Source organism: Neolamprologus brichardi, chromosome 8 (genome assembly GCF_056152115.1).
Source record: "Neolamprologus brichardi isolate AB-2024 chromosome 8, ASM5615211v1, whole genome shotgun sequence".
Taxonomy (NCBI): Eukaryota; Metazoa; Chordata; class Actinopteri; order Cichliformes; family Cichlidae; genus Neolamprologus; species Neolamprologus brichardi.
In genome coordinates, this window is record NC_142111.1 from 25,535,001 (window position 1) to 25,552,625 (window position 17,625).

The 17,625-nt window shown below is 43.9% G+C and overlaps 1 protein-coding gene and 1 pseudogene across 1 annotated transcript in view; both read right to left on the minus strand.

The window, feature by feature from the left end:
- The window catches only part of LOC148101857 (uncharacterized), a 4,149-nt pseudogene extending 1,581 nt beyond the window's left edge, over positions 1 to 2,568 (minus strand).
- Positions 1 to 6,109, minus strand: part of htra1b (HtrA serine peptidase 1b) — a 31,417-nt gene extending 25,308 nt beyond the window's left edge. The window contains exon 1 of the mRNA XM_087844973.1: positions 5,515 to 6,109. Coding sequence (XP_087701099.1) covers positions 5,515 to 5,974 — 460 coding nt within the window. The 5' untranslated portion in view covers positions 5,975 to 6,109. The remainder of the gene's footprint in view (positions 1 to 5,514) is intronic.
- Positions 6,110 to 17,625: the final 11,516 nt, after the last annotated feature.

Sequence of the window (17,625 nt, forward strand, 5' to 3'; positions counted from 1 at the left end):
GGCTTAATGGGTGGATGGATGGATGAATGGGTGGTTTTTGTAAAGCTGTTTTGATCCACTTTGGTAAATCCATACTTGTAGTTTTTGACCACTGAAGTTAAAAAAAGGATCTTCTTGTGGTCTCCGGCTCTTTTTAAGTGCTCCAGGTTTCTCTCAGAAGAGATGTTTGATTTCAAGTGCTTCCTTTAACCTGTGGCACCATCTTTTTAATAGGCCACTTCCCCCCACCACGTGGTGGGCGGCGGGCCGTGTGATCAAGTTAAAAGAGACTTTCACAATACTTTTTTTATTTTTTTAGGTGGTGATTCATCTTTATTGGTGTTTAGTTGTGATTTGCTCCAATAAGTGATCAATTTCTCCACCACTAACCTCCTTGATGTTAATCGGGGCCTTTGAAGCGTCACCCACCATCTAGCAGCTGTGTGAACAGACCCGAGTTCCTTTTGACATTTTTGAGCAAACCGTTGGAAAGAACTACATGAGACAGAGCAGAGCGACAGTGAAGGCATATCTCTGTTTGTCCTCAGGGTCACTGGTCTCAGGATCATACTGTATCATATCTCAGCTGACTCCCTCCACATATTTCAGATGTCTGCAGATTTTATCTCCACGAATCATGAAGAATCCCGACCTCATTCTTCATAGCGATCACCTCGCTGCAGTTCATACCAGCTCTGCTGATAACGCTGCTTTCACTTGGAAAAAAGACAAGAAACAACTCGTCCTTTGACCTCAAAATAGATAGAAAATAGACTGTATTTGTAAATGAGCCTCTACACTGGTAGTCGGCCAATGAAACAGTTTATTGTGCATTTAAATGGCATTACTGTAAATGAGACTCTAAGTGTGGCTTTTATATTGTTAGTCTCCTGCTGCTCTGCCCTCGTGTTTCTCCTCTCGAGTTTTTGTTGGGAGGTACTAAAACTTGTGGAGCCATTTTGATGAAATGCAAACACCAAGAGGAGATGGGCAATGAGGGACAGGTGAACTCAATCAGACACTAACGAGGGAAGGAAAGAGAACAAAGGAGGGAAGGAAACACTGACAGCCACATGAAGATCGAACTTTTTTCAGGCAAACAATTTTTACTGCAGCTGTGCAAAAAACAATGAATGGACACATTAAAGACGTTGACTCATGGCAAAGAAAACAAAGTGGAAACAGATCACTTTCTTGTGTGAACCAGTCCCCAAAAAATCCACACAAATCCCAATTTTTTTAAGAAAAGAAGAAATGCTGTCAGCACAAACTATGGTGAAAGCCACCCCTAAGCTTTAGGCTTTAGCTGGATTGAGGATGTCAACAGCCCTCAGCCCGACTGCATCATCTATCAGAGGTTGGCTAATGCTAACATGGTGGGCACTTAAAAAACAAAGATCCCCTTTAAAAGGAACCAGAGGCAACAAGACTGTTTGGTGGAATGTGGTCTTAAAACGTGATAAAGGTACAATGTGTGCTTAAAACAATGAATGTGCGATGCTAGGTCCAGATGCTGCAGATGTGCCATAAAAAGTGTTAAAGAAGAAGAAAGACTATTGTGAAGCTGTTTATGGATACACGCACTTGGACACAACTCAGGTCTGAGGCTGTCACATTCTCACATCAGTCCAGGCTTCAGTCAGTCTGAGTCTGTGATGACTTTTCCTGAGCCTCTGCTGCAGCTGACCGTCTGTATGTGCCGATGTGGGTTTGGCTGGTCGGCTGTTTGGCTGCAGATTAGCGGTTTGCCAGCTGCTGCAGCTTTGAAGTGAACTGAATGGAGTCAGTCAGGTCAGAAACGCACTGCAGGTGTCGGTAACAGCGCTGCATGCCGTGAGGTCAACAGAGGTCATGTCCACACTGGCGCAGTGAGCGACGCTGAAGCCGGCACACTGTAAACAACCAATGCTCACATATCAGCGACCCCGAATGGTCCGACAAGGAGAGCTTTCACTTCAGTTTCTGCTCACAAATGATGACAGAGTTTAAATGGATATGGCTGTTGTTGTTCATTTAAGCCAACCCAGCCTCTGCAGTGATACCGCTGCTCGCGGCAGTGTGCCGAGAGCTGAGCTGTCCTTTGGAGAACACTCAGGGGAAATGTGAGCAAGTAGTGGACGATCCATAGAAGTGCCACTGAAAACAATCCAGAAGTGCACATGAAGATGACCTTGAGCAGATATGCATGGAGCTGTTCTTAGGAACCAGCCTTAAACCTGTGATGCCCACAACCATCTATGTATAGCAGCTGCTAACAATTATTTTAGTCATTTCTTTTGGTCGAGTTGTCTTTAAATGTGTTTTGTAAGTAAATTTGAGTCGAGCTGAGAAAAACCAGAGCAGCTGGAAAGATCCCAGCAGGTGCAGAGAGAACAAAGATGGTCTATGAGGAGACAGTGTTTGCCACTGACCCACTGCGCTGCTGATATTGAAGACAAGAGCAGAATGAAACTTGCCAGAACTTAAAAATTATTTGGCTGAGCAAAGACATCTACTGACACCTGCCCTCAGTGCAGATATGTGCTGTTTTCCCCTCAGAAAGGAGCAGATGGTTACCTTGAGGTACAGTAATGAGCTGTAGACGTTCATTTTTGCATTACTGTACTTGCAGAGATAGAAATGTTCTTCTTCTGCACCTCTAATTCTGAGTGTGACAAAGTCAGGACATATTTAAAGAGAGACTGTTTGCTATTCTCACATAGTTTGTAAAGCATGATGTCCATGTAACTTAATTAAAAACTGTAACTAATGCTTATTTATTGGCTATTGATTTTATATAAGAGCAAGATTTGTCTCTGACACTATTAAAATGAAACATATGGATGCTTTTAATAGCTGTACCAAAGTATTTTAACCTGTTCCAGTAACATGATTTTAGTATTTTGTGGGTTTATTTTTTACGGAGCTACATGTGCTGTTCTCAAACATCAAACAGTAGCCTGGTTTTAAGGCAGTGAGCCCTCCGGCTCCTGAAAGGAGCTGAATCACCAAGTGACTGTGTTTTGTTGACTCTGTATCCAAGTCTGTCAATCTTGCAAACAGCCTGCAAGTCTGCACATGGAAGCAGTCAAAGACAAAAAAGAGAGAAAGACATTTTGATCCCCTCAAATCTGGGTTAAATATCTGTGTGACCTAGATCTGTGTCTGTTTAGGAAGTTATACAATTGGCCAATCAGCTCCAAGAGATGAATCACCGCAGACTCATTGTGGCATCGTCCAGATTTTTTCCCTAAACTCAAGTTCAAATCAAATCACATGCAAAGAGGCGTTTTAGAGGTTTGGACATCCCTCTCAGTGAAATAGGTCAGAGACGTGATTGGGAAGGGAAGAGGTGAAGGAAGGGAACGGGAGACATTAGATGGATAAAAGGAAAAAAAGGAAAAGAAGGAGGAGGAGGCTGACACTGACCTTGCTTGGGAAAGTCCACCCCACACAATCTGAATCAAACTGCATCAGCAAACTGCTGTATTTACAGCTGTAGCTTTGAAGGTTGTGTGGCTTCACTTCTTAAAATCCTTTCATGACTCTTTGAGTCTCACAGGACAACCTATTTGTTTTCATAGCACAGGGCAGTCACTCAGGACTTCCTGGCCTAATTTCAAGAAATTATGGCCTCGTTAAGATAACATTAGCCTGCGAGAGAAGGAGGGAGGCAGGTTTATGGGTGGAAACATGTTCCATGTCTGTGTTTTGGGCCAATCAGCAGATGTAGAGAGAAAGAGAGAAGGGTGCTGATGTAATGAGAGAGTTTGCTACGACAGATGTCAGATGAATGCTTTAACTTAACTTACTATAGCGCAGTTTAACTGTCTGCTGTTGTAACATGCAGCTACAAAAACTCAGAGCCTCATTCGTCACTGAGAGGTTTTCATTGGTGTCAAAGCACCACAGCCTGTAAATAAAAGATGGCCAGCTTCACATCACCCATTGGTTTTGGACCTGACTTCGAAGGCTCACTTTTAAATGTTTTGGCTTCCTGCAAGAAAGAATTGGCTGAACATGAACAAGAGGGCAGAAGTTATCAGCTACCAGTTAGACTAGCTTGTTTTCATAAACTGTACAGGTGCAACAGAGTGACACAAACTCGGATGGGCTGTAGCACACAGCAAGACTCAAACACGGTGGAGCGGTCCAGCTCAGTGACTCCAATCAGGATAGGTCAGGCCTAGCAGATAGGAAGTGGCTACGATATGGCAGCACGCCTTTCTCTTCACTACAAACAAGTTTGCCTTGTGACTTCTGCTTCTCAGGGGTAGGGGCTAAGCTTAAGGACTAAGGATACTGAGAGTTAAATGAAAGCATTTTATCTCTTACTCAAATGTTCAAAAAGAATCTCAAGAAGCCAGAACGATGTGGGTGACATTGTAGTGGCCACATCCATCTTTCCATCTTTTATATACAGACTGTGATTTTATCTGTAGACATCTAACAAAAGTGCTTTTTTTCCCATAAACCTCCAAAACACTTCCTGTTGTACCACTGCAGACATTTAGGTTTAGTTAACATGATTGTCTTCTGGGAGAAATCACTAATTACCTTGTTATCTCTAAGCTGTATAAACAGGGAAATGTAGTGAAGCATGTGTGTGTGTGTGTGTGGGGGGGGGTTTCACGCTGGAAATATGCTGTTTCTCCTCTGAACATCTGGAAGGTCCTGGTAGAATTTTTCTTTAAAAATAGTTTTCTCATTTTCTTCAATATAAGCAGAGTTCATTGGGAGCGCCATCTGGTGGTCATCGGAAGAAACGCAGCTGAAAAACCTCCAGCTTTGGCTTTGATGCTTTTCAAAAGTTTCACTTGCAGCTCTGACTCAGACAGGTGACGTCACAAGTCAAATTATTTATCGGGAGATCGTTTAATGGTCCAGTTTGTGTTACTGCAGCTTTTAAACGTGACAATCTTCTGCTGCTTTACTTCTACTTTCTATGTGAAAAACTACAACGAGGTATCTGGAGACCAAACCTGATGTTTACTAGACCACAGGCCACCAGATTAATCAGACACTATATGTTGGAGGTTATGGTTTAATCTGCTGCTGGGAGGAGACGCAGATTCAGGGTTAACGCCAGTCTGTCTGAGATCTAAGGATACATTCTTCACGCGATTTGGGTTCATTCTGGATGCTGATGATTTTCTGCTGGGCGAGAGTTCAGACTCAGACTCCTGCTGAGGTCATACAAGTTCAGAGCCAACACACACACACACACACACACACACACACGTCGGGTATTCGTTTCTTGTGGGGACATCTAATTGACATAACCATAACCCAATTGTAACCCTGACACTAAAACCAAATTTTGAGTCTAAAAACCGCCTTGAAACTTGTGGGGACCAGGATTTTGGTCCTCACGAGTACCGTAAACTTCCAATTTTTGGTCCCCACAAAGATATGATTACACGCACGCACACACACATTGCTGCCGTATTTCAGGCTCTGTGTGTGCGCACTTAAACTTCCACAGTCCTGCTTCACCTTTTCTTTCTTCTTAAGCTACAATCTCTCTCGTGCACGCGCACACGCACTCACACGTACCTTTCCCGCAGGTTCCCCTCTGGATGAAGATCACCGGCGGCTGCTGCAGCTTCATGGCCCGGTTGCTGACGCGCTTCAGCTCGCAGATGTTCCGGTACGAGACGCCGTCGCTGCCACACACGGGTTCGGAGCTTTTGCACACGCACACGCCGGCGCTGCCCCTCCGCCGGACAGTGGCCGACACCTCCACGCCGTCAGTCACCACGCACTCCATCCCCTCGGCGCAATCGCGGTCTCCGGTGCCGCCGCACTTTTCGCCCTCGCCGGACGCGCACACCGGGCAGCAGTCGCAGCGGTCCAGCACGTCGCCGGCCAGGCAGTCCGCGGGGATGGGAGCGCACTGAGACTTGTCGCATTTCTCCGGGCAGCCGATGGCGAGGCGTTTGGCTCTCAGCGCCTCGGCCACCAGGCTAGAGGAGGCGAACAGGGCCATTACGCACAGGACAAACCGGAGACTCATGATGGGACAGTCCGACAGAAACTCAGACCTGCAGTTAACCTTTACACGGAGTTGTGCTGTAAGAGTCTTAAGGTGTGCTCTGGGGCAGCGTGGAGCTCAGGGAACCTTCACCGGAGGACTGGCTTACGCAGTGTGGCGCTTCGCTCCCCGTGCCGGTTTATAAAAGCTGCAGGATAAACACAGGAGGCTATTGGTGGGCCTGAGTGACGTCTGTTAGGGAGGAGGAGGTGGAGGTGTATGTGACTGAAGCTGTGCACACACATATTTAGAAAAAATTACATTGAATTTTGTTCAAAACTGTCCCGAACTTCAAATTCTGCTATTTCACATTTAACTCCACGGATCTGATTTCAGAGCTGTGCAGCTATGATGTGACCAGCCTATGAAACATGCTGCCACTGATTTAAGGGTTCATAAAAGGTTTATAAAGTATTTTAAACATTATAAAAACAGATTACATCACATACTCGGCCTGCACACTGCTGACCTTTGGTGCTTTAAATAAATTTTGCTGTCAAATCTTCTTCTTTCTTTACATCAAAATCATTGGCCCGAAGGCTGCCCCTGCCTGAGCCCGGGTCCTGCTGGAAGTCTTTTCCCTTTAGAAGGGAGTTCTTCCTCTCCACCATCGCCAAGAGCTGTTGGAAGGGGATCATGCAAATGTTGGGCTCTTCTGTCTGATAATCAAGTGTTTTACACAATATTACACAACTGTTGTGAACTGGAGTTTCTAAATAAAGTGAAGTGAAAGGTTCGATTTTTTTAGTTCAACTTAGAAGTTCTTAATAAATCTAAAAGTTTATTCAAAAATCTCCAGAAAATGATTTCATTTTTTTATTTATTTGTTTGTTTTTAAAAGAAAAATACATGTATGAAGTCGAATTAATATAAATGTGGATGACAACTGTTTTTATGGGCAAAAGAATACAGATAGTTGTTATAAACTCCTGTGCTAAAACAAAGTGTACGGATGCTTTATAATTCCTCTTCTCATTCCTCTGTGTGCGTTTTTGTTTTCTAATTTTATACTGCATTAGGCGCTGCTGCTGGGAGCCCTTTATCATTGACCTGCAGTCAGTTAATGCAACACTGATTGATTTTTCCAGGAAAACAGAGCGAGATCAGCACTGTGACTGAAATGTTTGCCTGCTCGAATTGTCCAAATGTACCAGCAGCATTTGTTTTGCAGACGTGTGCAAGAAAACTGTTGTTTTGCGGCTCTTTTTAAGAACGGATCCATCATGAGAGAGAGAATCAAGAAAACCATGAACTGAAATCTGTGGATTTGCAGAGATTGTGGTAGAAATGATCCTTGCAGGGGAACAAATGAGCTTTCTTAAAACTTAGTTTAGAGCAAATTCAGCACTTTTTTGTAAGCAGGCTTTCAGATTTTGCTGCTGAGTCTATAAACACCTCTTTGTGTCCTGTGACCGCTGATATTTAAGTGAATGTAAAATTAGCTGCCCAGTTAAGCTCCTGGCAGGATTTCAAGGTATCTGCTAAGTGACAAGACTTTGGTGTGGAAGGACTTTGGTTAAACTCAGAGGCTGTTCGTATGTTTCCTGTAATCTCTCTTCAAGCAGCTATAAATCTTATAAATTACACTGTGAAACCAGCAGAAACAGATACAGTTACAGATGTTTGCTCTCTGAGTTCTCGTATCACATAAGCTTCATAAAAAACACATTTCTCAGCTCTCTACGAGCCCGGTCTCTGATTTGTTAGCTTGCTCTCTGCTCCGGTCTGCTCAGAAACTGCAGCAGTAACATCTGTGCAGAGGACAGCTGATACGTCACAGCTGGGTTGAAGCTTCGTTACGGAAACAATCAATTGTCCCGAACCTCTGAACGCTCAATGAAAAGCATTTCTCTGACATCAGACGTGACATAATCCGATTGATGCATGCCAGTGTTTGATGCTCTGCGAGACAAACAGATCTTTGGGTTCTCTGCAGGCGACAGCGCTGGAGGTGCTGAAACGCAGGCTGGTGCTTCAGTTCATGTTTATGAAAGACATTTATGAGTTTCATCTGACTCGACTCACTGCAGAGTCAGACCTCTCCAGCAGCTGCAGACTTATCGATGCAGGAGGAAGCCAAGGAAACCCACCCAGAGTGCGATCCCTGATGGGTGTGTGTGTATGTGCACTGAGTGTGTGTGTTGGAATGAAGGTGGTGACACATAAATCTGAGCGAGAGGGTGAAAGTGAGAGCTTTTATGTTTGCCCACAATTGTGATAAAGTGAGTGATTTTAATGTTTCTACACCAGGCTTCACACAGTGTGTGTATGTGTGTGTGTACTCTGCAGTGAGTTGTGTACTTATTTGACCACAAGAGTGAATGTGTGTGTGTGTGTGTGTTAACTGAACATGCAGCTGAAACTTGCTGAGGTTTTAATGTGTTAAATAGTTTCTGCATTTTCGTGGCCAAACAGTTCAGACACACACGGCACGATCGGGACGTTCCTGGATCATAATTCTTTTTTCTCTCCTCATATTTCAGTTTTTAACTAATTTTCTGTTTCCAGACTATAAACTGTCCCCATGAAATATTCAAAATGTGTGAGAAACACAGTTTGGATCTTAACACATGTTATAGTACAAGGACAAGCTGGCATGAAGCATCTCGGGACGGTGTTGTTCTCCACATATAAACTTCACAGTTCTCTGGAGAGATGAAGTTTGATGGTGATGAAGATGATGATGGTGGAGAGCATCGTCAGGTGTTCAGCTGGGTTTATAATCAAAGCTCGTGATTGGTTTGATTTTATCTGGTTAAACGGGATAAAAAGCAGCTTTCTCTCCTCTCAGCATGATGGGAAATCCACCCGTGTAAAGTGATGTTCGCTTGGCTGAAGTTTGGGTTGTTTCCAGTGTCTTCTTCCTGGCGTTTGTCTCCACCCACCAGAGCCCATCAACAAAGTCATTCCTCCATCTTTCCTGTGCTAAAGTAGAGAAAAACTAGCAAACACTACCTACATCTTTTTTTGTTATGCTTTTCCATATTTTTGTCACCATTTTGTTTTTAAATTAAACTAATTAAACACTTTTTTTTTAATATAAGAAGGACGATTTGTTTTATATAGAGGAACACAGATCCCTTTTCACAAATTCACATCAAATGAACCTGTAACCGTGACTCTAAGGACGTCATAATGGGTGCGTTCTTAAAAACTCAAAGGGTTTGAATGCAAGGTCTGTGTGGTGATGTTGTAATGAGCGGTTCCGCCTCTGGAGGCCAGTAGAGAGGCTTTTAGGCTTTCGGCATGACTTCATAAACACCCTGTCAAATGATTGAAGACGTCAGCCCTCAGCTGCTCCTGCTGCAGCAACTCACCTCCAGAAAAACATGATGCAGAGGGGATTTTCATCCATCTTTCTGTCTCTGTGTTTGTGTGTTCCTGTTGCCACCCTCATCGCCATAGAGACGCACTTGAGAGGGTCTGCATGGATGAAGTCAGGGCTCAGCGACTTAACAGGACGAAGATGTGGGTGTATGTTTTTAAGTATTTCAAGACCTCGAGAGGCTTTAATGTTCTTTAAAGGGAGTTTAAGGGTGTTTGAGGGGGAATCTGGACCACTGGGAGACTGGTGGTCACTGAAGGAGATGGAGACGTTAAAGTTATCCTCAAAAATGTTACAGTGACGCTGTGGTGGGGGGCTGGTCAATGCTTAAGGAGCTTAGGGTTCATGTGGGTTTTGAAGGTGAAACTTAAGTTTCACGAGTTCTTGAATGAGTTTCATGGAGGGCTTGGTGCCTGAAGGGCCTGCATGATTTTCTGCTACAGTTTCCAGCCTAAGTGATAGACTTTGAACGCTCCCATTTGCTCAGGTGTGAATATAAACCTGATATTTTTATCAATCAAAGAACTTCTGACACATTTTGTCAGGCCTGAATGTGCCTGGTCTTATCCAGTGCTAACTGAATGATTGAAAGCCGTTATCTACGTGATTCAGATGGTCCTTAGAGCACTCACTGGACTTTAACGCAGGTCCGCTCCTAACCAGTGTTGGTCAAGTTACTTGAAAAAAGTAATCAGTAACTAACTACTGATTACCTCCCCAAAAAGTAATCCCGCTACTTTACTGATTACTTATTTTCAAAAGTAATTAATTACTTAGTTACTTTTTAAAAACACGATTTACAACCTGAATAGGTGATAAAGTGATAGATCTTTCAGCCCAATTCTACTTTTTCTACATAATCATCATACAAAATGTAATCAAATGGAAAAGTCTCTTTTTAAAACTTGTTTTATTCGTTTTAATCTTTTAACTTTATGCATCAAGCAAAAATTTAATTATCTGAAACATTCTCTGACTGGAAGAAATTTGTTTAATATTTAAACCTATTTTCTGCACATTCCAGCACATAAAATAAAATATTTTTTGTGTTTACACTCAGTCTTTCAAATAGATGCAAGTAAAACACAGCAGAAAATAAATAAAGTCAAAGACTAGCGGTCCTGTTGCTCTATTTTCACCTGTAAAGCAGGAGTGGGGCAGGCGGAGGGTTACCCTGGTGCAGGTGTGCAGCGGTCAGTGGAAGAATCCGCGAGTTTCTCTGTGAGTTTCCCATTACGTCGTAGCTACTCGGTGCTTGTTTGGAAGTTTAGGGGTTTTTTCGCTGTAAAAAGAAGTTTTCTTCCCACGCACAACGGACACTAATGTTTTTGTCACTTTTTATGGAATCAAACTCAAAGTAAGGTCAGTACTTCCACGCTTTAAACGCTGCACGCTCATACTCTCTCTGCACTCGATATATGATCCATTGTTGATCTGCACACAGCTGTTGTCACGAACGTCGCACTCGCTTACGTCACTGTCATGAGACATTCTCGCAAAAAAATCACGGTTTTAGTAATGCGTTACAAGTAACGCGTTACTGCCCATCTCTGGTCATTTCTAGTCACTGTTTCAGAGAAGCATCAACGTTAATAACTAGCTCATCAAGGTAGCCACAAATTTAGGACATGAAGGATCAGGTGGAGTTGACAGAGAACAAAAATGAAGATTTAAATGTGCTAATTTATTGAATCTAACGGTTCGAATAAGCCACTCTTTGGTCATTAGACTGCCCCCATGTGGGCAAATCCTATTAATGCTGCTCTCTGTCATGTTTTCAGTTACCTCCTCCCGAGTGTTCGTTTCTTTCCTTCTCCTTCTTGGATCCTATAAGGGATTTGGTTGGCTTTGATCCCCAAAACAATTCACTCAGTGGTCACTCAAGAGTGACCAGAGAACTACTACGACCAGTAGAGTTACGTCTTCAGTTGTGGATGTGGAATCATTGTGAGTGAAAAACTTGTCATCTTGATGCTCTTTGACTTTTCAAAGAGTTCATGGATCCTCAGCAGCATGAGGAATAATTTACCATCTGTCGGTCCTGCCAAGACTTTACGTGTTTTTAAATCTTGGATGCACAGAGTAAGCGAACATAATGTGATTCTTCTGCTCGCACACCAACTGCTGGATCTGTAATTTGCTGTTACACGATCCTGTGCTGTAGCTGCAAACAACATTTAGTAGTTTGGCTCATCAGAACCTTTCCACTGTTTAATGAAATTATGTCCACTTTGGAGCAATAAACTCCTCTTCCTCTCTGTTCAGGATCAAACATGGCAAATATCCCCTGCTTTTAAATAGCTTTTTTTTTGCAGTATTTAATTTCTCTGCAGCTTTTAAGTGAATATGAAACAGAACAAGATGTTTTCAAACGTTCACCATATTCCAGCTTTCCCGACAAATGTCTGTGGTTGGGATTGGAAGTTCATGACTGACTTTAGAGGCATGATTTTGAAGCGTGACTCATGTGTACAATGAGTCAGAATTAACATTAAACAGATAAAACATAACAAATGTACAAGAAGCTCCAGTCCCGGTGGAGTTGTCCTCGGCCTTCCTGCCTCTTCCCGGCTCCAGCTTCACTTGGACAGCTCATCATTCGTGTTTATGATGTGAAGGCCGTTGGAGGGAATTCAAACACTCTTGCTTTTCCCAGAAACACAGAGCGTGCACGTGTGCGTGTGAAAAATCAAGTTGAGTCAGTCAGCAATAACGCTTTGATTTATGCATGTCAGCGTTTCAGAGAGAGAGCGAGAAAAAGACAGAGAGAACAACAAAGTCAGAGCTGGCACAGGTTAACGTGCAGCTGTCGCGCCTGCACAGAGTGCGCTGTGTATATGTGTGTTTGTGTTTGTATATGTGTGTTTGTCCGTACGATGACGCAGACCTCCTCCTCTTCCTCCCATCTGCCCAAACAGTCCGATTGAAGTCTTCACATTGGAGCCGCTCTGCAGCATTTTGCTTCCCGGCTGCATCGTCTTTGAGGTTTACTCACTTACTCACACTGACTGCAAGTCACAACTCTGAAATCAAGAAAACCAGAGAAGAAGCTGCGGTTTCCTCACCATGCCGGTCAAATCAGGACAAGAGTTTGACAAAAACAGCCAGAAATGATGCTCGTCGTGATTTCAGTTTGAGTAAATCGGCATGGATCGGTTATTAAATATCCTCTGGTCATTTTGTATATATATGTGCTGACAGCAGCCACCGTCACAACCACTGGATTTGGAATTCTGGAGCCGCGTGGTCGTTCCGTGGAGTCGGAACAAAACAACAGTGTGGTCATTAGTTGGAGAGCTTATGACTGTGCGGTCATTTCAGAGGCTGTAGTTACTGCGCTGTTCTCGCCATCTGCATCACCTTACCTCCACACCCACCTGCACGCCAGCTGCTCACTCCCTCATCACCGCCTCTGTTTACATACTAAATCATCTCTGAGGTGGACATACATGGATTCACGGGTCTTAAAGTGAAGCAGCGGCTTTCGCCTCTTGGCGGTGTCGCCGTTTTTTCTTAAATCATCAGCTGGCAGCACCGGTTGGTTTCTGTCTCGCTCTCTCTTTCAGTAAAGGAACACGAGGTCCTTTCCCCTAAATCCTATTAGCAGGGGACCACTGAAGTATAAATCCAGGGCCAGCCCATCCTTCACTCCCATTTGTTTTGTTAAGTTTGTCTTCATTAAACAGATGAGAGGTGGCTGCAGTCCAGCTCTAATAAAACATCAGCGTAGACTGAATCTAATCCAGCGTGGGGAGGACGGCAGGTTGTGCAACAAGGAGAAGAAAGTTTCCTCGTGTGTCAGATTAAGACTGTGAGACGAGCTCTGATCAGGTCAGCCTGACCAGAAGACTGAGCTTAAGGTGAGATTAGAAGAACATGGGAGGACCGACAGGCGGACAGACGAACGTCCTTTGTTGCCTTAAAAGAAAAATAATTTATCTCTTTAATTTCTCTTTAAGCTGGGGGTGTCAAACATAAGGTCCGGGGGCCAGAATTGGGCTGGCAAAGACTCCAATCGGGTCCCTCCCTTTTTTTTTAATCTTATAATAAAATATCTCAGCAGTTAAACATCTTTACACTGACAGAAAGAAGAGCTCCACTCATCTGCAGCACTCATGATCAAACTGGCATGTACAGCATGTGGTGTTCTTTAACATAGATGCAAGTACTAAAACCAGAGGTGGAGCGTTTATGCACCAAGAACTGCTGTGGTTTTACTGGGAAAGCACTCCAGGCAGTAACAGCGCCCAACTAAGAAAACGTCTGCTGAACCACAAGCAAGAAATAAGCATTAACTGCTGAGCATCAAAGATGGCAGCAGTTGGACGGTGTATTCTGTTGATGCTGAGCTGAGAGATCTACCACACCAGCCCGTTCTCACTCCCGAGGCGTAACATGCCGACGTTTTGTCACAGAGCCAAGAAGGCAACAAAGAAGGTAACAAAGAAGGTAACAACGAAGGCAACAACGAAGGCTCCTTTCGCGTTCCTCAGGAACGCGAAAGGAGACCTTCGGCGTTGTTATGGTACGCGGCGGGTTATGGGCGAAATCCAGTGCAATGACGCTCCCGCGGTAATAGACGTTCCAGCCCTGTATTCCAGCCCTAAACCTAACCTTATCCCTAGCCCTAACCATAACCTTTTTCCTGAGCTTAACCAGGACTTTAATGATGTTAAATAGCGTGTTTCTAAGCGATTTGAAGAAAAAGAGCGAACATGTGTAGATTGAGTCCATATGGTTCTCACATTTCCTCATTTTTCCGAGGTCGTCATTTAGGAACGTGGTGGGTAGCCGAAAACGTAATATGTTGACGATTTGTCACCTAGCCTAAAATGTTACGCTTTGGGAGTGAGAACGTGTTGCCCACACACACACTTGAATCAAAGGTCAGGCCGAATCTCCACATCGTGTTGCATCACATCCTCTTATTTTCATTGACAAACTAACATCTCAACTTCATCTGGAGGAGATTTCAGGTCTTTCTTTGATAAGGAGAAACAGACGGTCCACACGAGCGAAGCATCTGTAACGGAGGCTTGGACTGAGCTGAGGGGCTGACCTGAAGTGAACTTCAGTCACATCAACCTTTGAACAGCTTTGGGTTTAAATGGATCGATGAGTCACTGGAGAAAGAAGCACAAAAATAATACAGAAGACGACACTGTATTCAGTTTTAGAGCTCGTGTCGGGAGTAGTTGGCAGATAAATGGGGAAATAAAAAGTCCCTTTTGGGGATTTGTTGACAGACCTCCAATCAAACCCTGCACTTCATCTGATTTACTTCCATCTGTATTTACAGAGTGAAACACGGAGTTTTTCCAGAGCAGTGAATCTATTTTTATTGTTTTGTGTCTTGCTAACTAATAATAACACAGATTAGATGCTTTAAAAGACCTCAGAGACTCGCCAGGTGTCTGATTTATCCCCAGAAACGAATAACGGAGGTTTAGGGAAGTTTAGATAAACTCGATGTGAGCTGCCTGTAACAGCTGGAGAAGAGCAGCTGCTCCATAATGAGGTGAGGACAGTGTTTAGACACCAGCAGCTCCATTAACTCCTGGCACCTTTACATATCAGACTAAACGAGTTTCCCTTTATCCTCATGAATGTACGTTTAAACTGCTGTATGTTTCCATTTATGTGCAGCATCTGATGTATGCAGAGGGGCTGCTGAGATTATTAATATTATTATTATTTTCACTCCCACATCTAAATAATGTGAAGACGTTTCCTTTATTGGTCTTTATTTTAAAATAATGTTAAACTGATTTTATTATTTTCAGTCTTAAAGTTTATTTTTTTCAAAGGCACCTTCATTCATTTTATACTTGGGTGTATGTATTAAGCTCTGTCTATGGGCTGTGTTACACGCCACTCCTCTGAGACAGCAACACCCAAACTGAGGCAGAAGCTTTTTGGATGGAACTTTAGGTCTTACTAGCATCCAAAGGAATGCGTTATGAATAAAGTCATGCCTCTCCACAGATATCATGAAAGGAAATTATCCATAGAAATCAAAACCATTACTTATAGCAGGAGCTAAACGTGTTTATTTCTGCTCTAAACTTGTACATTTTAACATGAGAGTCTATGGGGACCGATGGGGACTGAGTCATTTTTGGAGCCCCCAGTGGGCAATAGAGGAACTGCAATTTTGGCATTTACCCTTCATTTCTGAGCCCAGGAGGTCACATTACAACTACTTGGGTGGTGGTGTGCTTTTAAAGCTGAGTGTGGAGCAGCATACACTCTGAATGGTCACTGTCTATTACACTGGTGACTGTCCCACGTGGCAGCGGCAGGTTTATGGCCATGAAACGTGACATAAAAAGAAACCGAGAAACTCGCCAGACTACAAACAGATTAAAGTCTGCAAGAACTTGAACATCCTCAGCATGCACAGGAACACAGACACTCCCTGATGGCTCATAGCTGAGCTGGTGAAACAAGGTCAACACTATTAGGCAGAGTTTTTATGTGATACAGATTTGTATGGAGCTGCTTTATCCTTCCCCACAGTTATGCAGTCAGGCCCCCCACCCCTCAGAGAGCAGTCCAACTTAGATTCATTACTGCAGTCAGAAGTCTGAGCGAGCCAATGGGGGACGTGCTCTCTGCATCGAGCGTCCGCTCAGATTAATCACACATCTTATGTAACTCTTCACGGTGCTAAGGGACTGATGCTCAGGAAATCATGACCTAATGACCAGCGAGCACCTCACAAGAGTTCGTTTGGAGAGCCTCCACCCGATGAGACCACTGCATGAAGAATGGAGGCTTCTTCCAACTGTAAGTCAGGACAAAGTGCCTAAAGGGAGGCACCTACGTGTGTGAGGAGGTTTACAACATACAGCTCAGTGACACCTAGTGGACACACTTGCACATGCACGGCTATTTCTCTGATCTTTCTCTGATACTCGAGGAGCAGAAGTGCAAACTTTGACCCCTCAGGATCTGCTGTCATTCCCCAGTCTCAGCCAGCACAGCACATCCCTGTGGTTTCACCTCCATGCACAGGCGCATGCAGGTCCCGCACAAACATTAGGCAGGTGTTTTATTTTTTTGTAGTCCTGTAGAAAATGATACTTCCTGTTTGAATACTTCTTTAAATGACTGGTTCTCATATGACTCCAAAAGGTGCAGAAATGTCATAAAATATTGAATTCATGATAAAGTTCAGAAGCTAAAGTCTAAAATCAAAAGCAGCTTTTACTTTTTAAGGTCTTGTGAAATCAGCCTGCACGTCGGTGTAAACCTCAGTGGCTCCAGCAGGACTAAACTTTGCCCTGTTATTTGTCCTACAGTAACTTCCTGTTTTACTTTGAAGTTTAGTTTTCGCATTATATACTGCACAAAAAATGAAAGCAACAAATTGGATTATAGAATCACGTCAGTGAAACTCCTGGGATATTGATCTGGTCGGTTGCACAGGTAGTCCAACAGCCAGAAGGTTCGCTGTGTCTCTCAGCACAGTCTTAAAGTCAGTGACTTCAGGAGAGCTGCACAGGGCCACAGAAGGCCATTAACCCATCATCAGGATCATCTGCTCCTTTGTGCCAGAGCTACAAAATGACCTCCAGCAGGCCACTGTTGTGTATACATCTCTGACCAAACCATCAGAAAGAAAATTCATGGCCCGAGGGCTCGACACCCTCTAGTGGTCTCCGTGCTCACTGCCCAGCACCGCGAGGCCGGTAGAACATCAGCTGTTGCCCTGCGCTTTTCACAGACGAGAGCAGGTTCACCCCGAGCACATGTGACAGACATGAAAGGGTCTGGAGAAGCCGTGGAGAACATTACGCTGTAACATCGTTCAGCTCGATGACGTACAGACCTCTACAGGCAACGGCACCCTGACTACCATCAGGTGTCAGGATGAAATCAGACCCCACGCTGGTGCAGTGAGTGCTGGGTTCCTCCTCTCTGGCCAAGTCACGTGCTGAGAGTATGCAGGTAGATTCTAGAGGATGAAGCAATCACTGCCACTGACTGAGCCCCACACAGTAGGAGTACACCCCCATGTTCTCAGACATGCTTCCAGCACATCGGGGCTGTCCAAACTACTCAGGACCATTTTCTGTCGCTGCAATGACATTTCAGAAAAACTGACCTCCTGCATCACTTTTTCAGGGTTTCTTTGTTTTATTTTGTTCCTTCTGTCTTCATTGGATCGTCTCTTCAGCTTCCTGCTTCCTGTTTGTTTTGTTAAATTTCCTTCTCAACTTTGGCAAAAGTGCCAGAGATGTTGTCTGTGTAATAATTAGTGTGCAGTCCATAAAAGTAAAGTAAAGCAGACGCATGAACCCAG